We start from the raw sequence: 24685 nt of genomic DNA, 5'->3' as shown, positions 1-24685 counted from the left end.
AGTGTTTCTCAAGAGAATGGTCCAATGCCCACTGGTTGACCTCAAAAGTCTTCCTGATGCAAAAATGCAAGTGCTTTCCTCAGTTCTTTTTTTTCCATTTTTAAAATTTAAATTCAATTAATTAACATATAATGTATTATTAGTTTCAGAGGTAAAGGTCAGCGATTCGTTAGTCTTCTTTAATACCCAGTGCTCATTACATCAGGTGCCCTCCTTCATGCTCATCACCCAGTTACCTCATCCCCCACCCCCTTCCCTTCCAGCAACCTTCAGTTTGTTTCCTAGAGATAAGAGTCTCTTATGGTTTGTCTCCCTCTCTGATGCTTTCCTCAGTTCTTAACGGCAAATGGGGATTAAGTCCATAGATTTTCACTTACATGCATGACCAAAAGCTATTGAGTTATTAAGAATCACTAAATTTCACATCTTTCTAAAAGCCTGGTGTAGTAAGTGAGCATGAAATCTGGCTGCCACACAACATGTGGTCAGGCCACAATGTCCACCAGAGAGGGAGCATTCCTGCAACCTCAGAACGAGTTTCTTTCTATGGCTTCATGGGTCCCAGGACTTTTGATTGCTGCTCTTTGTGCTCATTAACATAATTGTAGACTTATTCTTAGGATTTACCTTTGTTAATCATTTTGTTTGTAACTGCTGCATGGCTACCACTTTGATACTTATTTTGTTCCTCTCCAATTCTTTGTTATCACTGAGTTCTTTTACTGCTGGAAAAAAGAGAAGAGATGATGGTGTGGGACAGTTGTAGGATCTTGTTTTGTTCTGCTCCAGAAGTTTAAGGATATTGCCCTAGAGGAACGGTTTGATCTCACTAGGCTTGTCTATTAATCATGTTCTGGAAATTCAGTACGTCCAGAAGCTAATTCTGAGCCTCTGTTAAACTATTCCATTCCCACCACCTCCTCCAAATTGTCCCTGAACCAAAATCATCACGAGTTTCCCCTCTCATAAATCATAACATTGGTTATCTTTACTGCCTACTTAGGGGGTCATAAACAGCCATTAGATATCTTGAATTGCTGAGCTGCTGTCTAATTCTTTTTTTTAAGATTTTATTTATTTACTTGAGAGAGAGAAAGGGAGAAGTAGACTCCCCACTGAGCAAGGAGCCTGACGTGGAGCTCCATCCCAGGACTCTGAGATGATGACCTGAGCAGAAGGCAGATGGTTAATCAACTGAGCCACCCAGGTGCTCCCACTCTCTAATTCTTGAATTGCCTTTTGAAGTATTTTATCTTTCCACCAAGATTGAAGTATCCTGAGAGCGGAGACCAAGTATGACATCTATATATCTTAGCACAGAATGAAGAAAATGCCCGTGGTACAGAAGCTAGTCATAGAGGTTCTTTACAGGGCCCCTGTGGTCTGATCTGAGGATTGAGAGGGAGCAGAAATGGACACACAGTGCTGGACACCAGCCCTGAATAGTCCTCTGGGTTCTCCAGATCCCTGTCTATGAAGTCTGAGGTGGAATCTGCTGTAGCTACAAGCAAACAAGCCGATGGTGTCTTCTGACTGTAGACACGGGGGATTCCTGATCAAGCAGCAAACAGCAGGTGCAGGAGTGTTGGAGGGCTCTTAGTTTTCAGACATTGCTTCTGGTTCTGTCTCTTCATCTGGCCTTGTTTAATGCCCTTACCAGCCTGGATTGGGGTCCCATTTGGGATACTCCCGTGTCTCTTGGTCTTGACTCAGTACGTGCTGTCCTTGTGTAGCCTGGCTCTGGTTCCCGGTTGGGTCCAGGCCCTAAGTCCTTTGCCAAAAGCCATGATTCCTGATCCCTAACTGGCTAGTCACTGTCCTTTTTGGTTCCTATCCCATAATGTTTTAAACCGATTTCCATGAACAATTCTAGCCATGGCACAGGGCATGGAAAGAATCTGAAATCCCACTTAAAAGGAGTCACTGATCTCAGTTGGAAGGACATGCTGGTCCATCTTATATGTTAACGTATTGTAGTAGTTATAACCTGGACTTTGAGCCTTGGGTCGCGTGGTGTTCACAGTGTTTGACACTACGGACTTACTCAAACTTCAGACAACAATCTGTTTGATCAAATCATTGAACAGGACATGGTGAGGGTAGGTGACAAAGTGGTGGCCCAAGAAGGAAGAAATCAATCCAACCAGTAAGGGGCTAAATGATGGCTGGTCCAGGATATTTACTGCTTATGAGTCCAGTGAATTGATCAATGTTAAAAAAATGCTCTCCCTCTGTGACCACAAACCATGACCATGGAAGTCTCAAAATCTGACATAATTGCAGGAGAATTGATAGGTCAAAAGCAAACCAGACTAATACCTCTCCTATGAGAAATAAAGATCATTCCTTGGCTTAAAACAACGACGTTGTTCATTTGGAATTTGGATCAATTACCCTGACAAGGGGCACCTGGGTGGCTCAGTCATTAAGCAGCTGCCTTCAGCTCAGGTCATGATCACAGGGTACTGGGATTGAGCCCCGCATCGGGCTCCCTGCTCAGCAGAGATCCTGCTTCTCCCTCTCCCTCTGCCTGCCTGCCGCTCCCCCTGCTTGTGCTCTCTCTCTCTCTCTATGTCAAATAAATAAATAAAATCTTTTTTTTTTTAATTAAAAAAAATTACCCTGACAACGTAGGTTTTCACATTCCTGTAAGAATAAGGAAAAACAGGCCTCTCTGAGTGGTTTTGCCTTATTAGAATTTGTTCAGGAAAGAAGAATCATTAAAGTCTTCCCTGAGAAAATGAAGTAACAAAAACTTGTCCTGGATATTCTGGTAACTTTTTGATATTTTATCGAGTTGATATCATTCCCTGTTCCTGTAATCACTGCCAGAGAACACTACAAGATCCTCTCTGAGCTCATTTTATTTATTTTTTTTAACAGATAAACAGTGATTTATTTTATTTTATTTTATTTTATTATGTTATGTTAATCACCATACATTACATCATTAGTTTTTGATGTAGTGTTCCATGATTCATTGTTTGCGTATAACACCCAGTGCTCCATGCAATACGTGCCCTCCTTTATACCCATCACTAGGCTAACCCATTCCCCCACCCCCCTCCCCTCTAGAACCCTCAGTTTGTTTCCTGGAGTCCATAGTCTCTCATGGTTCGTCTCCCCCTCCAATTTCCCCCCCTTCATTTTTCCCTTCCTACTATCTTTTTTTTTTTAACATATAATGTATTATTTGTTTCAGAGGTACAGGTCTGTGATTCATCGGTCTTAACACAATTCACAGCGCTCACCATAGCACATACCCTCCCCAATGTCTATCACCCAGCCACCCCTTCCCTCCCAGCGCTAACCCCTCCAGCAACCCTCAGTTTGTTTCCTGAGATTAAGAATTTCTCATATCAATGAGATCATATGATACATGTCTTTCTCTGATTGACATATTTAGCTTGGTATAATACCCTCTAGTTCCATCCATGTCGTTGCAAATGGCAAGATTTCAATTTTTTTATGGCTGCATAATATTCCATTGTATATATGGACCACATCTTCTTTATCCATTCATCTGTTGATGGACATCTTGGCTCTTTCCATAGTTTGGCTATTGTGGACATTGCTGCTATAAACATTGGGAGTGCATGTACCCCTTTGGGTCCCTACATTTGTATCTTTGCGGTAAATACCCAGTAGTGCAATTGCTGGGTCGTAGGACAACTCTATTTTCAACTTTTTGAGGAACCTCCATACTGTTTTCCAGAGTGGCTGCACCAGCTTGTATTCCCACCAACAGTGTAGGAGGGTTTCCCTTTCTCTGAGCTCATTTTAAATCAGCATTCCTTTGAATCTTCAAAACCAAGTTCTTCTGAAACTGTAACTGGGGTTAAATTTAGGTCGACACAGATTTCATAAAAGCAAAATCCTTTAAAGTTTACATTAAAGTTTCATGTGTCTAACTGGCCTTGTTTGGGTGATGGTAATAAATATTACAAAACATTAATTTCTTCCCTGGGCTTTCTCACAAGAAAGTTCTGCAGCTTCGTCCCAAGCCTCTTGGAGTATTTCATCTCAGCTGGGCTATATAAGCAGGACTGAGTGTCATGATACTCCTCATCAACTTGTTTCATTCTGTCATAAATAATAACAAGTGTGGGGGCGCCTGGGTGTCTCAGTCGGTTAAGCTTCTGCCTTCAGCTCAGGTCATGATCCCAGGGTCCTGGGATCGAACCCCGCATCGGGCTCCCTCTCAGCGGGAAGCCTGCTTCTCCCTCTCCCTCTGCCTGCCTGCTTGTGATCTCTCTCTCTTTCTCTCTCTCTGTCAAATAAATAAATAAATAAATATGTAAAAAAAAAAAACTTAAAATAATAATAACAAGTGTGTCTAGCCACACTTCAGGTCAGTTCCTGCTGGCGTCACTTTGTCCCTATCCAGGTTCCTGGGATTCATTCTAGAGTCAGAGACTCCACGGTATTTTATCCTGACTCCTTTGTTATTTTATGTAACTGTGCTGCAAACACCAGATACTGTTGTGTTATTTTAATTCAAAACAGCTCCTCTTTCTCTGTGCTATAAAGAAATCTTTTCCTCAGAACTAACTTGCAAATGTCTTGGTAAGCCAGCATAAGCATGACACAAGGAACATCGCCACTACACTTGGGATTATCTCAGAGAACATTCTGTTCTTCGTTATGTCTACAGGAGAAGGCGTGGCAGGGCTCCAGTGCTGTGCTTGCCTCAACCTACATAGTCAGAGGATTTCACCCTGACACCTATAGGAAGAGTGTAATCCCTCCGTAAGGTGTGTAAGGTGCGGTAGGAGGAAGGGATGAAGCAGAGTAGGAAGCTGAGTGATAGCACTAACTTTGAAGTCACGCGCCCTCTTGAGGATGCACGACAGATGGGGAAAACCAGTGCTCCTGTAAGAGTCCTCTCAAGAATGGGAGCAATAAGTGGGTATCATAAGGCTTAACAGAAACAGTGGATACGAGGCTCTTCACACAGTATCTGGCATATGGTATATGATTAACAAATGTTTCTAGTACTCAGCACATAGCAGACGCTCAGTAAATATCGGTTGAAGAAATGAGCACGTTGATGAACAAACGAATGAATGGGCAGTCAGCCAGGTAAATACCTGTTTTATGTTACCAATATAGATTCCTCTCTTCTAAATTTAAAGTTCTGCTTAAGAAATGGAATCAACTGTGCATGGTGGGATTCAGTAATGTTGGATAAAATAGATTTGCTCTCAGGGTCCCACAGGAGAGTTGGAAAGAAAGGACAGGCCAATTCCACATGCCCCCTGCTGGCAGAATTCGCACACGTCAGGTCTGCAGATGGAGGTCAGGGCTGAGCCCTCACCAGAGGGTCATCATTGAACAGATCCAATAACAATGAAAATAAGGTCACAGGTCCTGCCTGCACTGCCTCCTTGGGAGGGTGGCAGGTAGTTTTGAGCCTGTCCTTCCCTCGTGCACATTCTCAGTCATCACTGTGTCCGCATGGTCTGCTTTGCACACACCCGGGTTACTTGTCTCAAGGACTGACCTGGTCTCTACCCCCTTTACACTTCGAGACTTCCTCAGCACCTTGCTCCGATGAGCCTCTCCTCAGGACTAGCTCATCACTCTTTGTGGCATCTGGGTGAGGAAACTGAGGCATGGAACGACAGAGGCCCTCTCCCTGGACCCCAAGATGAAAAGCTCCTCAGGGCCCCCTCCCAAGCATCTTCCTTCTCTCAACCCTGTTCTCCCCCAACTAAGAAGGTGAGCAGAAAGGGGTTGGCAGGCAAACATCCTTGATGGCTCTCTGGCTGGTTCTGAAATATGACAGGCCCCAAAGCTCGGCTTTACCAGAAAACCTTTGCACCAGAAAAACTGGTCTAAAGTGAAGGCCCTGGTACTTAATGAATGCTTCCAGAATTCCAGACTCCTTCTATGGAAGGCTTCCTTAATCCATTTTATAGCGGTTTTTTTAAGTGGAAGGAAATAATTTTTCACTCACCTCCCTTCTTCCAACTACTGCTCAGCTTTGGGGACATACTTCAGTTCACTTTTAATATTCTGGATCTCTGAAAGGTTGACCGCAGGTCCCAGAGGTTTCTTCGCTCCTGGCATTGGCTTCTTCTCCTCATCCGAGGTGGGAGGAATACCCTGAAGGGAAAGAAAAGAAAAAAGGGATCAGCTCACTGAAGAAGGCATTTGGTCTCTGTCAAAGTGTGGTTCTAGCTGCGTCACTTCTTCCTGTGCTACTGAGACACTCCCAGAGCTTCCAGAAGATCTGAAGTTTGTAGACAAATATGGAATAAAGTTGGAAGAAGAAAACAAGTCATCTTCACATGACTTAGAAAACACAAGAGTAGTCAACGTCTGATAACTAACAAAAATTAGACTAGTTAGGATTTGTGTTTCCAAGAGAAGCACCTTACAAGAGTGAATTTAATTTGGCCTCTTAATCCTAATATGCCTGAACAGCAGAGATTTGTAGAATGTTAGTGCACAGTTGGCTCTAACAGTGACTTAGTCCAGAATCCTAAAATTCTTTTGTTTGGGGTGCACAGTAGCTGCCAGACTTTGTTCCAACATCTCCGGGAAGCATAAACAAACGGATATTGACATACGCAAAAACTTCTCAAATGTGGGTGGCGTGAGATGGAGCCACAGAGGAGGCCCAGTTCTCCCTCCCGGCTTTGGGAACTATTTTCTTTTCTTTTTTTTTTTTTCAGGATTTTATTTATTTATTTATTTGACAGAGAGAGAGAGACAGCGAGAGAGGGAACACAAGCAGGAGGAGTGGGGGAGGGAGAAGCAGGCTTCCCGCGGAGCAGGGAGCCCGATGCGGGGCTCGATCCCAGGACCCTGGGATCATGACCTGAGCCGAAGGCAGACGCTCAATGACTGAGCCACCTAGGCGCCCCTGGGAACGATTTTCAACTTCCTATTATCTAATGTTTTTATGCTGTTGCAGCTTTAGGGCAGGACCACATCCTATACTTTCTTTGCTGCTCCTCCGATGCCTGGTTCAGACGTGCGCACTTGTCCAATGCTGTTCAGCTGATTGATCCCAAGAATGTACCATAATGACAAATACACGCCTCTGTGTACGTACGCCAACCAGACCCATTAACAGTGACTATAGACAGTAACAACAGAGATCAGTTGCTGTGTGTGGAGCTTAGAACACCCAAGCCATTACTACAGAAGAAAACTGCCTATTAACTCTTTCCTCCTCTGCTAGAGGTGGGATACTCTGCAGCCCCAAAGGAAGGTGTTGGAGGAACATTTGGTCACCGTGGTAGCCACAAGAGCACGCCTCCCTGATCAGTTTTCTCCTGGGAGGGTAATTAAATGACCCCAGCTGCTTTGCTCTGCAACCCGCCCATCAGCACGCTGAGGTCACACTTCCCACGGCTGCTCCTGCCCAATGACTAAGTGTCACAGGATCCTAAGGCTGGCCCGTGCCTGGGAGACAAGAGACTCCTGGGGAGGAACTTGGGCTCGAGAATTTTCCTTAGAACTGCAGCGAGGCCTAAGAGGTTTCGCCCCGGCCCTCTGTCGCACTCTTCTTCACCCACATCACAGGTCTAACCACCCTCCCATTTTTCCTTAAAAGTGGTTTCGCCAATAAATATTTTGCACGTCTAAGCCTGTCGTTGTGTCGGCTTCTTGGAGGACCCAAACTAACAATCGCAGTGTGGGACTGCCAGGGCTTCATCTGCTCGGCCAACAACTGAGTGAACCAGTACAGCTCCGGGGAAAAGGGGGAAGAAAACACGCGTTTGGGTGCCTTGGTGGCTCAGTCGGTTAAGCGGCTGCCTTCAGCTCAGGTCATGATCCCGGGGTCCTGGGATTGAGCCCCGCATCCAGCTCCCTGCTCAGCGGAGAGCCTGCTTCTCCTTCTCCTTCTGCCTGCAGCTCTGCCTACTTGTGTTCTCTCTCTATCTCTCTGCCAAATAAATAAATAAAATCTTTAAAAAAAAAAAAAAAAAAGAAAGAAAAGAAAGGAAAACACACGTTTGCCTCTGGTTCAAGCCCTAAGGCCCATACTTGTTGCCGGCCTAACCAGCAGCCTTGTAACTTGGGTATTAAAGCTAATGCTGGGCTTTGCCCCCATCTGGCTCCTATGTCTAGTTCTCAAACTGTCTAGAACCTAAAGGAGAAGGGCAGAAACTGTTCAAGATTCCCACCCTCTAACCAATTATTTGGTAGGCATGTTCTTTATAGAATTGCCTGTTTGAGGGGTGAGGCGAAATATAAAATACTGAGGTGCTGTTCTTCTACTAAGGGCTAATGGTTTTTCCTATAGTCATTTTCTTTGAATCTTGGCGCAGCACTGATGAAAGAGCTAACATGTCTCCCACACAAAATGATAAAGTAATTCAGTGTAGACTGTACCTGTTGTAAATATCTGGAAAATATTGTTTCCTCAGGCCAACATACATACAGAGCCATAGGATTGGCTTCCTTTTATCATGCACACACGCTCATCATTTATAAATGCAGATTTAGAAGCAATCATTAAAACGATTAAACATCCACTTGGAGGACCAGGTATTCGAAAATGTTCTTTCCTAGGCTTTTGGAAAGAGGTTTAAAACAAGGCTATAAATTGGGTTTGTTTTAATATGTGTAGCAGTGAAATGAAAAATGTTTCCTCACTTATGAATGTTCTCATGGTTGTTAGGTGGGTAGATCTTAATAAAGAAGCATGAAGAAGAAAAATGTTTCTAATTCCTTCTGTTAAGTTCCTGGGTACGTCACATTCACTGTGTTTGTAATATCAAAATGTGCTATTTTGGCACATTTAATGTGTAGAGCCAATGTGTGTAGTTACGCGTCTAATGTGCAAAGACTTATTATGTGAACATACACGGATAGAGGATGATAATATTTAATATTAGGCCCTTTCAAGTTATTAAAACCTTAATACACTGTGTTTTTTTATAAGGTAAGACTTTTAGCAGTTGATTTGGCACAGTCACATATAATGGAAATTATAAGTGGATATTTTCGATCAGTAGACATGACATTGACTCAGGAAGGGGTTAATGGTGGGGCATTTCTTAAACGAATCTTCTCTCGTCTTTTAAAAAAATGGGAATCGGATTCCATTTCTTCTAAAATTTATTATAAAAATTATTAGAAATAAAGGCATGAGTAAGCAGGGCTCCAGATGGCCCCATTTGGCTAATACAGAGTACTTTTTTTTCTTCTGTACATAGATATTTGAATTGAGAAGGAACATGGAAGACATTCTTTGGTTGAAATAAAGAGAGCTGGAGAAAGGGCTTATCAGCCCCAGCACCTTTACCTGTTTCGGGAATGGCTGTTGTCAAGAGAAGCGTCCCCGTGGGGGGTGACAGAGTATTTGTAAAATTTGGCAAAATGGTGAACTGTTTTCCTGCTGTCTTACCTTCATGTCCCCCTTTACTACTCGGAGCCCTGTTGAGTTTTCCCCTAACCACACCTCTGTGGGGTGATAGTCTGCTGTGCTCGTGCGTGCTCAGACACTGAGGACTTAGCAGTAACAGTATGCACTTACACTGCTAGCTGTTCCAAGTTACACGTGCTAACTCATGTAATCCTCACGCCAGCCCTATAAACCTGCTACTATTATCCCCGTTTTATAGCTGAGGAAACTGAGGCCCAAGGCAGGGAGGGAAGGAGTAAGAGACTTGCCCCTGGCCTCACAGCTAGGAAAGAGTGGGACCGGAATTAAATAGTGTGTCTGCATCTTGTGAAGGGACAAGATGGAGAGGGAAATAATTAACAGAAAGTCCCAACATCCTATTTTCTGGCTTCATAACGATGGAATTACGGTCAAAAGAGAGATTTGGGAGGCAGAGTGGAGGCTTGTCAATACCCTTCAAGTCACTTCAAGCAAGCAGCTGCCTTGTCTCATCCAAAAGGTGGGCCCTGCTTGTAAGGATTTGGCTGTAAGGCCTCTGTGTCGGGCACATGCCAAACTCTGGCTGGGCTGAGCAGACGGACGGTGGGCTCCAGCTCTGTGAGCAGAACAAAGGGCTTACTGAGACAATAGGTGGGCTGGAGACCCAGCCAGTGCTCACAGGCCTGGTCAGACGGCCACAGGCTGATCCTGGCTTCCTGCTGGAGTACATCCTCTTCAAGTATGAGATAGTGTCAGGATTGAGATGGGAGAGCTACTGGCTGTGATCGAGGTGGCCTGTTATGTTCAGGGATGGTATGTTATGATCTCCATTTTATACTGTGATTATCTTCACGCAAGGCTAGGCAACAAATACCAAAACTAGGTACGTAAGCAATTCCAGGTTTGCAAACTAGACAATTTTTTTAAAGTGTGGCTGTAGAATTTATTTTTATTTCAGATTCCATTTTCCCCTCCAAACTATGGAACAAAAGGTGGCAAACCCACAAAATCCTACTTAACACACCTTGTAGCCAAGCCAGGCTGCCTAACTGCTCCCCTTGCAATGTTGTTTCCATGAGAAACTTACTCCAAGGTCCAACCTAGACCTTGAGTCATTAGATCCTACCCCTACCTAAGACCCCACGAGTCCCGAGAGCTCATTTCTGCTCAGACAGTAATGGAATACCACCCTCAGCTCCATCCTCCCAGCCCATGAGCCTCATGCAAAAGGTATAGCTCAGTTCAAGAAACACTCCTGGGGTCTCTGGGTCTCTGTGGCTACCTCACTCCCTCCATCCTGTGAAGAATATTGATTAGCCAGTTGTACATGTGACTTATCATAAAGTAGGTGTTCACAAACAGGGTATATCAGTTCTTGTCTATTTTAGAATGTGCTAGAACTGTCAGACAAGAGTGAGAGCAACATGATTTCCCAACCCCCTAACTGGGACACTTATGAGGAGGAAAGTACCAGTTGTACAGAGAAGAACTGAGGGTCATCTGTACCACAGAGGGAAGATGAGATGCAAGCCTCCAAAACAACTGTTAACATCCGTCAGTTTAGTGAGAAAACTGGGTCAAGCTACCTTTTGACCGACTGCCATGGTAGTGACACACACGGCTTAATTAATAATTACAGATAAATGGAGGTGTGGGAAGAATTTCCCTGTCCTCTCTTCAACCTCCCCATGCCTTCTTCTTACAACACGCCAAGTAATAGGCCTCGGAGTCCTTCATGAAAATTGGATAATTAGATCAATTGATGAACAATCATTTACTGAACGCTTGCTAGGCTATGCCATGTCCGTTATATCGCTGACTCCTCTCAGCAACCCTTTGAAGAAAAGAGTGGATCATATTTGGCGGACGTAGACTCAGAAATGCTTGACCAAAGTCCCAAAGGGAGGGCTCATGATCAGGAGTGAACTGGATAGCCAAGTACGTAGCGTCACAGTTTGAGATTATATACCAGAAACGCAGGGTAGTGCTGGGTCTTTTCAACTTGTGCATTCAAAATTTTTATTCATCAAAGGTGACTTAGTGGCAGAAATTCCAGAACTTGGTGGTGTCACTCAAATACTTCATCTCCTTCTTTGAAAAATTATCTTCCTATTGATAAGAGGCTGGAATTACTAACTTAGGACCATGTCAGTAATTATTTACAGGGAAGAAGAGGTTAGATGAAGGACAACCGAAGTTTTATTAGGAAACTTTGAAATGGTGATAGGTGTTCTTTGGGGGCAAATATCAAAAAGGTCACCTACAAAAGTTACAAGAAAAGAGTGCCTTTTTAAAAAGATGAAATACAATTGGCTATGCCCTGTGGCCTTGTTTAATTCCATTTTCCTTGTCTTGTGTGAATGACATGTTCCAAAACTTGAAATTTTTTTTTTCCAGAACCGGACCTTCCAGGTTTCATCAGAAAAGTCACAGTTGGTGAAGGAATCCAGACATTTGGGGGGGGGCACCCTTCTCTATTTAATGCACTTACTCATTTTAGCCTCCATTTCAGCCAAGCGGGCATATGAATTTGGAAGAGGTAAAGGATTAGAGGGAGGAAAAGAAGACAGAAATTGATCGGCTCCTTTGCAAAGTCCTCTTTTCAAAGGAAATACCCAGAGATTGGGGCTTTTTGTTTGAATCCACGGGTAATTTAACATGCTTATTACCTGAGCTCCCACTGGGGTTTGTCACTCATCAGAAGTTGTACTAAAGACATCCTGCTCGGTTCAGTATAAGCTCCGAGGGAAACCTTACCGAGCTAGTGACTGTGGCCAGACCGAGAGCATTTGACAGGCTATTCACCCCCAACACACACACACACACTCTCACTCAGTCAACAAACTGCATGTTAAACTCAGCATCTTCAAGTAACTGTGGCAGGCACTTAAAGAGCTGAAGGGACGTGTGTTTCATGGCTAAGTGAGCAAGACAGTCAAAGAAATGTAGACACTATGTGGTGACTCCTTGCCCCACATCCATTCCTGCCTCCCTTGTCCTGGGGAGCCGACCCTCGCCTTGCCTTTGTCCCCGCTCTAGTCAGGAGTCTGGAGGGGAAAGACAGGGCTGAGCTCTGCCAGCTAAGTTTTCCTCACCTCCTCCGCTTCCAGAGTACACTCTTTTCTTCTGGGGGGTTGCCCAGCTCCCGGCCGAAAGGCTCCCATTGGGATGTTGATATTTGCCTAAAAGAAAAAAGCAGGGAAGATTGAGCTCGAAAAGGGTAGGAACTTGCAGTGACACTGGGAGACCGAATTCATTATGAGGAAAAACGCATCTGAAAAGCTTTTAACCTCAAGAAAATTGCCATAATGACAGGACAAAAATATGCAAAGGAAAATTTGACATTTATTACAAGTTTCTGGAACTCATCCTTAGGTCTGTGCAGTGATTTCACAATTCCCTGTTGGATAGAAGAATTTCAAGACAGTTTGTTCTGGATGCTGCCCTCCTGCAGTGCTTAATATTTTCCTCTCCCTCAGATGAGGAAGGAACACATAATGACAGGAAGGGAGGAGACAGCAAGCACAGAAGCCATCCCACATCTTAGCCCTCCTTCAGCTTACTTCAGACTCACCCTAGGAGGGCTGCGTTCACACCTCCTAAACCACCTCCTCCTTTCCATAATGTCCTATGACTGTGCCAGCACTTCCTGAGGTCCCTCCATAAACAACACTCCTCTACCTTCTCCCCAGCACACCACCGTGTGGGTCAGTGCATAAGGAGAGTGCTGGAAAGTCAAGTTCATTGGTGTCACACTTCATAGATTCTTGTCTTTAATTAAGATAACATGTGGGATGCCCGCTTGTGCTCTCTCACTCCCTCTCTCTCTCTGACAAATAAGTAAATAAAAATCTTTTTTAAAAAGCATGAATTCTTTAAAAAAAACAACTTTTTTTTAAGGGGTGCCTGGGTGGCTCAGTTGGTTAAGCATCCGACTCTTGATTTCGGCTCAGGTCATGATCTCAGGGTCGTGAGATCAAGCCGTGCATTGGGCTCTGTGCCGGTCATGGAGCCTGCTTAAGATTCTCTCTCTCCCTCTGCCTCTCCCCCGCAATTGTGCTCGCTCTCTCTAAAAACAAAAACAAAAACTTTTTTTAAGGTAGAGCACAATTTTTCCGCTTAAGATAAAGTGTTGCCTTATGAGTAATTGGATATGTGGACTTGAAAAATTGAAATTGCACTTTGCTGTTATGCATGAAAATGATGCCTGAGCAAAAGGGACAAAATATTTTACTACCTTATGATACAGTTTGGACAATTTTGGTGCCACATCAAACAAAATTATTAGGAACTGTAGTAAGGTCCATTTGGAACTGCCTGATATGAGCTCTGTTGCCAGGGGAATGTTTAACTCAAGACACAGGAAATATCCAGGGTCCATGTTCAGGCAACATGGCAGATCTGTGTTCTCCCAAGAGCAGGAAGTGATGTTTTCCTCCTAGAGTCTTTCCAATTCCCTTTCCTACTAGAATAATGCTGATCCCACAGAAAGGAAACAGATCCAAAGTGTTCATGGAGGGTATCAAAAGAGGTACATCACCATTCCTAGGGCCAACAAGCCAAGAGTTTTTTTCATCAGTGTGTACTATATATGCCAAAATATATGTGCAGCACAATTTTAGACGGAAGTATGTTGGAAAGTCTAAGGCTAAGCCTTCTATGCTATTCCTCTACTTAATGGAAATATCAGGTGGCCTAGAGTGGGAGGAGGGAGGGGCAGAAGGCAAGGGGGAAAATATGTCTTATATGGTGGCAAATATGGTAGCATACTTTATGAATTCCAAGATGCACCTCTTTTAATATCTCTGAAATCAAAATGTGTCTTACAACCAGTGGTTTCTTAAATTTTTAATTGGCACATGTGTTTTATTTTTTAGCAGGACATAACATAATGGTATTTTACAATTGGCAGTGTCTTAGACTGGATGAAATATCATTAGGGTCCTGAAATAAGATCAAAGCCATGTAAATAAGACCCGCAGACAATTATCTATATTGAAGCAATAACTATCTCCATTGCTACAGTTTGATTGAAAAAGGGGGAAAGTAGATATAGGGACTTTGGGGAGAAGGTTAACTGGTTAAAAGTTTAATTGGATCATCACTACCCTGACCCATTTATTAAGCATCTACAGAGGGCATCTTCCTAATGGTGAGTTGAAGTTAATATACAGTTTCTGAAAGACTTGCCTACTAAACTAACCTATTTGATGAAGTGTGCATGCTCTGTAGTGGGTTATAGTTTTCAGTAAAGGAATACATAAGGTCATCCAGGATAATGTATTCGGTAAAGCACATGCTATGGGAACACCACCTTTTCTTGCTGAGTTTAATTTTAGCAATGCGTGTCGCCTCTCCACGGTTAAACGGGTGCCTTCTGCTAGGGCAAAGAGCCCAGGGCTAGGAGTTGTTACAGATTCTCTGTACTTGAAAAAATGACAGCTCTTCTGGGTCTCATCTTTCCCGCTTGTAATATGAATATTAGGCTTTGTCAGTGGTTTTCAAACCTTTCAGCTACTGAACGCTTCCTTTAAGTAAAGTATTGTGAGAACATCTAAAATGCAAACTAGGTGGAGATAGAGGTAGAGCTGCTCTGGCTAAGGTGGTAGGGAGTGCAGAACGACATCTGCTTCCCCCAAACAGTGGGCCATGAGCGGTTCCTTCCAGTGAGGAGGGGGGTGCCCAATCTGACAACCATTGAAAGAGATCATCCTTAAGTGGATGAGTATTGACATGTATTTAAAATGTTCGTTCTTGGGGCGCCTGGGTGGCTCAGTCGTTAAGTGTCTGCCTTCGGCTTAGGTCATGATCCCAGGGTCCTGGGATCGAGCCCCGCATCGGGCTCCCTCCTCCGCGGGAAGCCTGTTTCTCCCTCTCCCTCTCCCCCTGCTTGTGATCCTGCTCTCACTGTGTCCCTCTCTGTCAAATAAATAAATAAAATGTTTAAAAATTTTTAAAAATTAAAAAAATAAAATGTTCGTTCTTTGGCGCCTGGGTGGCTCAGTCGTTAATTGTCTGCCTCGGCTCAGGTCATGATCCCGGGGTCCTGGGATCGAGCCCCACATCGGGCTCCCTGCTCCGCGGGAAGCCTGCTTCTCCCTCTCCCACTCCCCCTGCTTGTGTTCCCGCTCTCGCTGTGTCTCTCTCTGTCAAATAAATAAATAAAATCTTTGAAAATAAAATAAAATGTTCGTTCTTCCCATTGTTAGGTTGTCTGTAATTTACTTTTAACCAGCATAGACCGTGTGATATTTTATATGTTCAGGTTGGTTTAAACTGCAGCTCTAGAGAATTCTACTGCTCTAAGTGGGAGTTTATCCTCGTAGGGTGGTGATGAGGTGGTAAAATATCACTAAGACCACATTCCCACGGTTGCTACTCCAAGTCCTTCTGTTAGCCATCTGTCCACTAACACCTGAGGTTTTGATGTCTGAAGAAATGTCTTGTTAAAGAAATTAGAGGAGGTTAGGGTATGTAGATTGGTTAAAATGGTTTGGAGACAATCCCTCCCCCCTGCTGAACAGAGTGTCAGAATCTGAGAGCCTATACATTGCATCTTCAGAGACCGAGCTCAAGGAGTGATCCCTAAATGGGCCTGTCTCCAGCCACTGATAATGAGGATTTCCAGCTGGGTGCTGCCACCGAGGGGCACAGAATCTCCACCTGCCTCATGTGAGCCTGTTACGTGAGGTGACAGTCACTTGGAGCACTTAAAGGCACAAGAGCCGAGGCTTCCTGGAGCTCACAGACAGACTGCATGGACGGTTTTGTGCTGGCTTACTAATGAATGTGTGTTTAATAACCGTCTGTACATGTGGCAGAGTTGGGTTTGAGACTGGCTTTCATCTTAACCCCATGCGAGGTTGGGGGTAGTAACTACTCCCCAGCCACCCACCACACACTCCTTTAGCCGCCCCCAAGCCCCGATTCAGCCTAGGTCCTAAAGCCTCACAACAAACTGCTGAGGAAAAAACTGAGCCTCAGAGAAGTTAGATGTCACACAAAGAGTTCGAGGAAAAGCCAAGATTCCAAATCAGAGCTGCCTGACCTTAGGGACAGACCTTTTGACTCTATCAAGGCCCCTCCAAAGAGCTCTTTTTACTTGACCAAAGTGAGCTCTAACCACTCTAAAATGTTCTAAACTGCACAAAAATTACAGCTTACACTTTGAGAGTGGCCTTGGAAAAGGGGCACACAAAATGGATAATTCCAAAATAGGTGTCAAAGAAAAGCCACATTGAAAAATGAGCCATTAACTCAGTGACTTGATGCTTTTTCATCTTTAAGGCATCACTCAAGAACCCAGGAACCTAAATGGGTTTTTGACAGCAAATATTGACAGGATCCAAAGCAGCCCAAGAACGCATCAAATATCCAGTCATTAATGTACACCTGAAGGGAGTGGCAGAAGAGTGATTTGTAAATGATTAGAGATGTTTCATTAATATAATTGTAGGGTGGTGATATTTGAGTGACAAATTATAGACTAAATTATAGCCATAAGAAAAATTCCTTATAACTTGAATTTGATAGAAAAACATAGACCTTAGCTCTCTTTTTTATTCCACGGCCAGAGAATTGAGTCATACTGTTGTTTTTCACTGATTCACTCTGTTCGGATTCAAATAAAATATTTCAATGATTAATTTTTCCATCTGCAAATTGGGTATGGTATTCGCTATTCAAAATGGATTTCAAATATAAGGTACATTTTTATGAAAGAAAATGGAGTCAGTCCAGGTCATTGATGTTCAACTTTCTCTGTGTTGAGGTGACTCCCTATCATTGATGTGATTAGACTTTTTCTAGATTTGTTTATTGTACAAGGTTGGACTTCTTCCTTCTCTTTATAGACTCTGTATAAATGCAAACGAGGCAGGCTTTTGTTTTTTTCCTTTTATAACACATTCCCTTGCATTTCTTTTCCCTCCTTGAGTTTTATTCATCTTAGATATTTTTAAATATGCCTGGACGCAGCAAGCCCAGCGCATCGCTTTCCCAAGCTATACCTAATTTGTACATCCTTGAAGTTAGGAATGAAAAAAAATCTACTAGATCATCTTTTGCCAGAACAGGATACAGTTCCCTGATAATGGACCTATCTGATGTGAAATGAATACTACACTTGATCTCACCAGGTGAAGAAAAGTAGAAAGAATTCCCTGTAAGTTAATTCCACTACTCCCTTAATTATTTGTATTGTTCTCCTGCTTGGCTCCAGGCTTTGAGCCGAGGATTCTGGAAACAATATTCCCTCCCCAGCCACTCCTGTGTGACTTCCAATGGAGTGACATCTTCTCTCCCCAGTGGGTTGGATTCTGATAGCTGCCCGCCACTGACTCCCTGCAATCCCTATCCACTTCGCTTTCCATAGCCAGTGTTCTCTTATCTCTCCCTCCCTGTCCTCCCTGTTGGTGCCCACTCTGTCTCTCCTTTCAGTGTTGAGGCTTTTGGAGTTTCCTCCCATTGCATATTTGTTTCAGATAACCCCCCCACACACTGATTCTATCTTTAGTTTTCAAAGGTCTCCAGCCGCTCCAGCCAGAATCTATAGCCACCCCCACCATGCCATCCTCCCAGGCCACAGGCAGAGGAGACCCTACAGGGTTGCATTTTGCAGTATTTCTTTCTGCACTTTCCTATTCTTAGTGCCCTAGACCTTCTCTGAATGGAGCAGGAGATGACATTTTGAGATTTCTAGCATCTTCATAGAAGACTTTCAGAAAGAGCTGAAATAGCTGATTAGAAAATGAAATTCTTGGGGCGCCTGGGTGGCTCAGATGGTTAAGCATCTGCCTTCGGCTCAGGTCATGATCCCAGGGTCCTGGGATCAAGCCCCGCATTGGGCTCCTGCCTCAGCGGGGAGCCTGCTTCTCCCTCTCCCTCTGCCTCTCTCCCTGCTCATGCTTTCTCTCTCTCTCTCTCTCTCTGTATCTCTGTGTCTCAAATGAATAAATAAAATCTAAAAAAAAAAAAGAAAGAAAATGAGATTCTTATTTGATTTAGTAGCCTAAATTAAGAGAGACAGATGAACCTACCAACTAAAATACAGTCCAACCTATTTTAAAATACAGTTCTATATCACTAGAATGTAACTTCTTTGTCTTTAGGGATTCTTGAAATCTGGAAAGGATTCAGAACATACAAAACTTACCCTCTCGACACAACCTTGAGAAATTCCCACTCAGCCACTGTCCATCACCCATGGTGTTCCACACTGAAAGGTTTTCTTCTCTCTCTCTCTCTCTCTCTCTCTCTCTCTGTTCTCATCACTTTGTTTTTTTCAGTAATTTCCTGAATGATTCAACTGTAGTGTTGTCATCCAGGGAAAAGCAGATTTCAAGAATGCATTATGGCTATTAACATAATGTGTACAAATGATTGAGGGCAAGTCATATATCTGAGGTACTTGTAAAGGTCAGCCTCAAGAAATGACATCTTTTGGCCAACATATAGACTACTTGCTTCATGTTACTAATATGGAGCCCTGGTCAGAGCAGCAAAGATTATCAGCTGGAGGTAGCACTGAACCCACTCTAGAGTCAGTCTGCCAACATTCAACTTCTGGCTACATGTTAAAGAAACCAGGGTTAGAAAATGATAAACAATGTATTATAGTGGTTTATATAAGAAAGAAGCTGTAGATCCATGATCAAAGAAAAGGCTTTGACTCTACATTAAAACAAGTGGCAAATGAAAGTTCATTTTTAATTTTTAAATTTAAATTATATGTTAAAGGAAGGTATGTATCATAATGTTATTTTTAGCTTTGACCAATGTATTTGGTTACTGGCCAGACATGGGTAGTGATAGTTTATTCCTTCATACCAAGGATCGTCATGGACCTGGAATCCTTTTTAAACTAGAAACCCCAGTCAGGAAGCACTTATAGTCTCTGACACCTGTCTGTAAAGACTTTGGTCAGGCTGTTTTCTTCTTCCATGGAGCCTTTATGCCCTGGGCAATGGGAAGTGGAAGAGCAATGATAATGGGTGGGGAAGGGAAAGAAATATTAAAGCTTGGGGCTTCACGATATTCTGTTCTGCACATGGATTGGGTGGCAACGGACAAGTTCCCATAAGAGGCCACAAACTAACGATGCAGGGTTCATGTAATCATTCCTTTAAAATGTATAATAAGAATTAGGTTTACTTTCACAAGCAGCTTGGTTAAGTGAATTAAGCAGAGAGGTAGTAATTCAGTGGCCATGGCTGTTTATATTTTGAGACCATGCTTGTCACCAAGTCTCTTTACTTTGTACTTTTCACTCCCAGCCAACTTACGTTTAAGATGACTTTATTTTTTTTAAAGATTTTATTTATTAATTTGACAGAGAGAGAGACAGCAAGAGAGGGAACACAACCAGGGGGAGTGGGAGAGGGAGAAGCAGGCTTCCTGCTGAGCAGGGAGCCCGATGTGGGGCTCGAACCCAGGACCCTGAGATCATGACCTGAGCCGAAGGCAGACACTTAACAACTGAGCCACCCAGGCGCCCTTAAGATGACTTTAATCAGGGTGGGCTATTAGCTTCTTCCCTAAAATGCTGACACTCTTTCTGAATGTCACTTGAGCTCTTTAAAAGGGAGGACCCGGCTTCGTATTTATGATTACCCTAGTTAGATGGTCCCACCCACTCCTCCATCCTCACTCTCCATGCCAGGGTGGGGATGGTAAGTAATGAGACTAGAGAATGTTGTAGAGTGGTTCCACACATGGGCTTTGGGATCAGACAACTTGATCTCGGGTCCTGACTCTCACAAGCTATGTGATCCTGGGTGAGTTGTTTCACTTCTCTAAACCTTTCATTATAATTCATGGAGATCTCATTGCACTGTGCCAAGTACATAGTAAACCCTGAAGAAACTGTGACTATTATTATAATCCTAATAATAAACCTTAGAAGTTATTCTCAGGAAGTTCAAAGATTATTAGAAGCTACACAGAGGCTTGGAGGCCATATAATGCAACACCTTCCTTTGCAGATCATGGAGACCAGGGGGGTGAAGTCACAGAGCAGGGCTAAGACTAGGGCACAGGACTCTTTTCCATTCAACCATGAAGCTCACGGATCTCATGAGAGAGGACAAATAATACTCAGCTCACTTTGGTCAACGGCAGAGAGAAAAGCCAGTGATGACCCAGAGAACACTGGCTCTGGGTGGGCTGAGGCCCTAGGGAGGCCCATGGTGGTTTCCAAAGGGGGTGTGTTCAGGAGGAAGGGGAAGGACGGGCAGGTGCTGCCAGTGACCAATGTCACTTGGTCTCATTAGAAAGACTTGCCGAGCAGATCACCGAAGGGACTGGATTTCCGAGCAGCTCTAGCTTTCCCCACCTGTCATGTCAAATGTTTTCATCTGAAGGATCAGCCCCACTATGCTGAGTGTGCTGATGTTACCTTGGTTGCAACTCCATCCCCATCAACAGTGGGGTGTAACAAGCAGCCTGGAGAGTACAGAATGAGGGCCAGTAAACTATGGCCCATGGACCAAATCCAACCTGCCACCTGTTTTTATAAATAAAGTGGCATTGGCACACAGCCACCCTCATTCATTTATGCATTGCCTATGTCTGCTTTTGTGCTCTAATGGCAGAGTTGGGTAGTTAGAACAGAGACCCAATGATGTGCAAATCCTAAAATATTCACAATCTTGCCCTTTATAGAAAAGATTTGCCGACATCTGGTATACAGGCTTATAGCTGCTTTGGGAGACAAAGGCCCTGTCCAGGCAAAGGAAGGATCAATTGATTCCTTCAGGATATTTTTATGTCCCGGGCATAAATGTGATTTCATTAGTACAACTGAAAAGAAACATCGACTTAGATAGAATTCCCTTACAATTCAAAGGCCACCTTTTCCATGTGGGTATTAAAGACAGCTGTCCAAGCCCTCTCAGGGCAGTTCTGGCCTCCCTGTTAATCTGGGGCATGGAGGGGATGGAACCAGTTGAAGAGAAACCAAGCCCATTTCATGCTTTACTTGGGCAGTTAGAAGAGTCATCTCTTAAGGAACTGTGTGCTATAAACCAGGCACTTGCCATTCATTAGTTTATTCATTATAACAATCCTTTCAAGTAGTATGATTGTCCCCGTTTTACAGAAGGGTAAACTAAGGGTGAATGAAGGTCCCAGAGTGAGTGAGTGCCAGGCAGAGATTTGTAACCATTTGGCTCCATGTTGTCTGATGCACATAGGCGCAGTAGTTCAACTATCTAAATGCCTAACTGTTTTAAGCATAGCTGACAGTGGCTTAAGTTTGCTCAATCCAGACAAAATAGAGATCGAAGTCATTATTTTCTAGAAGTTTCACTGCAAAATACTATGCTGCCAAATACTCATTTGAAAGTTCCTGTATGTTTTGAAAACTCTGCCTACATCAACCACTTTCTTAAAAATATACAAAGCCATTAGGAAGTTATGGACTCTGAGAAATCCTGCAGTAAAAATCCTATTCAACTTCGCTGAATTTAGTGTTTCCCAAACACTTTATCATGGAACCCTTTAATTAACAAATGACATCCCATAAAACTAGTATTCCAAGAGACACACCTTGGGGAACTGTTGAACTAGATGTTGGTGTAGATGGTGATATGGTGATGATGATGATGATGATGATGATGACTGATGACTGATGATAACAGCTAATATTTATTAAGCAATTATAACCAGCCAGGCACTGGCCTAAGCATTCACATGTATTAATTCATTTAACTCTCACAGCAACCCTATGAGACCAGTACTGTTATTAAATCCCCCACTCGATAGATGAGAAAACCAAGGCACAAAGAAGATAAACAACTTGCCCAAAGTCACACAGCTAGTAAGGCCTGGAGACAACAAGCTCCTCAAACAGAGGGATCAGGTATCAATTCATCTTTGCATGGCCTGCACTTTGCACAGTGCCTGTCACAAAGACCCAGGAAATGACAGTTGAACTGCATTGGAAATAAGATCCTAATAAAAAGGAGAAGAAGGGGTGCCTGGGTGGCTCATTCGTTAAGCATCTGCCTTCGGCTCAGGTCATGATCCTGGGGTCCTGGGATCAAGCCCCACATCATGCTCTCTGCTCCACGGGAGGCCTGCTTCTCCCTCTCCCACTCCCGTGCTTGTGTTCCCTCTCTCTCTCTGTGTCTCTCTCTGTCACATAAATGAATAAAATCTTTTAAAAAAATAAAATAAAAAGGAGAAGCAACTAGAACATGTTGAATAGAACATTTAACATCTTTAAGTGGTATTTACACAATGAGGGCACTCCTCATCATTTGGGGTTTCTATTTGTTCCAGACATGACTGTACCCTAGATAATGTTACTACTATAAACCATTTCTACAGTGTAACCATTTTCAAATTTTATTTAATAGACCCTACTTTAGGTTAATGAAGAGATGATAGAAAAATATCAGATAGTACAGATCCTATTTAGCCACGAGAAATAATATTTCATTTGAAGGTGCATTAAATTAGGCATAAAATATATTGAAAGAGGCAAAACCACATCCATAAGGAAGCACTCTATTGCCTTTGTTGGTAGAGTGGATGGAATTTTTTAAATGCAGTAAAACAACACTTACTGAGAAGAGTCCATAGCAGCTTTTTAAATATTACAGACCTAAAAATATATCAAGGTCAGAATTAGTAGATAAAATACTGGTGAATTTTCAGCATAGATTTGAGGGAAGCCAGAAAGCACTAAGGAAGAAAAATCAACACACTTTCAGCTTTAAAAGGAAGAGAAGCAAAGACAGACTGAGAGAAGACTATGTTTTTGTGTCCTGCAAAATAAAAAGGAAAATTTTTTTTAAAGATTTTATTTATTTATTTGAGAGAGAGAATGAGATAGAGAGAGCATGAGAGGGGGCTGGGGCAGAGGGAGAAGCAGACTCCCCGCTGAGCAGGGAGCCCGATGCGGGACTCGATCCCAGGACTCCGGGATCATGACCTGAGCCGAAGGCAGTCGCTTAACCAACTGAGCCACCCAGGCGCCCTAAAAAGGAAATTTTATGTTTAGCACCTTGGGAGCTTCAAAAGCAGTGATTAAATGGTATTATTTCTCATCACGTTAACAAAGAACATTCCTGAATGATAATTACTATGATAATAGTTGACCCTTAATGAGGGCTCACTGTGCTGTTTTAAGTAACTTGTATGTGTAGCTCTAGGACGTGAGCACTGTTATCATCCCCATTTTACAGATGTAGAAAGAGAAGCAGAGAGATAAAGTAGTTTTCCCGTGATTCCACACCTGTATGGATTAAGGATTCAAACTCCAGTAAAGAAGGTTCAAAGGCTCAAGGATGCCCACAGGTCTGGGAGGCAAAATAAATTCCACTACCAATGTCAAGGTATGTCAAAGACTCACTAGGTAGACACAAAAGGGCCAAATATGGCAATGCGGAGTTGGATCCTTGCCAATAGGCTCTTCCTTGGTAGTTCATTCTATGACAAGTGTCCAGGGGTTGTAATACATCTTGCCACTTAAGAAGCCCATCCACTTAAGACTGTGCATTAGTCTTGAGAGGTTAAAGATCTGTCCCTCCACCCACCTCTACGACTGGCATGTGCTAGGATTTCTAACCCCACAACCTGGCCACATGCACGCCCTTCCAAAATATGGTCAATCACTTATGTTTATGCTGTGATGGTGTATCAGACCCCAAATATTCAGGAACTGTGCCACACGTCCTGCGGTATTCAGAAAAGTCCAGGAAAAAAAAAAGTTTAAACTTTCCTTTAGAGGTAGCATGGATGACTCTAGGTCAATGCAAGAGAAAGATGGAATGTTACAATAAAGGATCATGCCCGGCATCACAGTGTGGGGGCCATTTGAGAATTAAGCACAAAAACCTTAAGAGAATAACAAGTATGGAGTAAAAACAAATACTGAAAGTTACTTTCATAATTGTATTTGTGTTCCAAAATGTCTGTGTCCCCCTCCCCTTTTGGGGGTGACTCTTAAGTCAGTTGAAGCAACCAAAGAATTTGTTTGCTGGGAAGGCATGAGGAAATATAACAGCACCCAGACTTTACACGATGCATACCCAAGCCTTAGAAAGGACGCTTGACAAGAAATGATATGTTCTAAACAGATGGGTCAACAAATTCAGTTAGATATAAAAATGGGAAGTGAATTTTTCAATTCGTATCAATGAGCCTATCAAAAACATGTACATCGGGGCGCCTGGGAGGTTCAGTCAGTTAAGCGGCTGCCTTCAGCTCAGGTCATGATCCCAGGGTGCTGGGATCAAGCCCCGCATCGGGCTCCCTGCTCCGCGGGAAGCCTGCTTCTCCCTCTCCCACTCCCCCCTGCTTGTGTTCCCTCTCTCGCTGTGTCTCTCTCTGTCAAAT

General features: G+C 43.3%; 1 protein-coding gene across 1 annotated transcript in view; it reads right to left on the bottom strand.

The window, feature by feature from the left end:
- Positions 1 to 5964: 5964 nt before the first annotated feature.
- SMPX (small muscle protein X-linked) overlaps positions 5965 to 24685 on the bottom strand; it is a 19243-nt gene continuing 522 nt past the window's right edge. The window contains exons 2-3 of the mRNA XM_044911629.1: positions 12439 to 12525; positions 5965 to 6108 (exon numbers count right to left, since the gene is read on the bottom strand). Of these exons, the coding sequence (XP_044767564.1) occupies positions 5974 to 6108; positions 12439 to 12525 (222 nt within the window). The 3' untranslated portion in view covers positions 5965 to 5973. The remainder of the gene's footprint in view (positions 6109 to 12438; positions 12526 to 24685) is intronic.

Source organism: Neomonachus schauinslandi, chromosome X, assembly GCF_002201575.2.
Source record: "Neomonachus schauinslandi chromosome X, ASM220157v2, whole genome shotgun sequence".
NCBI classification, from domain to species: Eukaryota; Metazoa; Chordata; class Mammalia; order Carnivora; family Phocidae; genus Neomonachus; species Neomonachus schauinslandi.
This window is presented reverse-complemented; position numbering and strand designations above follow the sequence as displayed.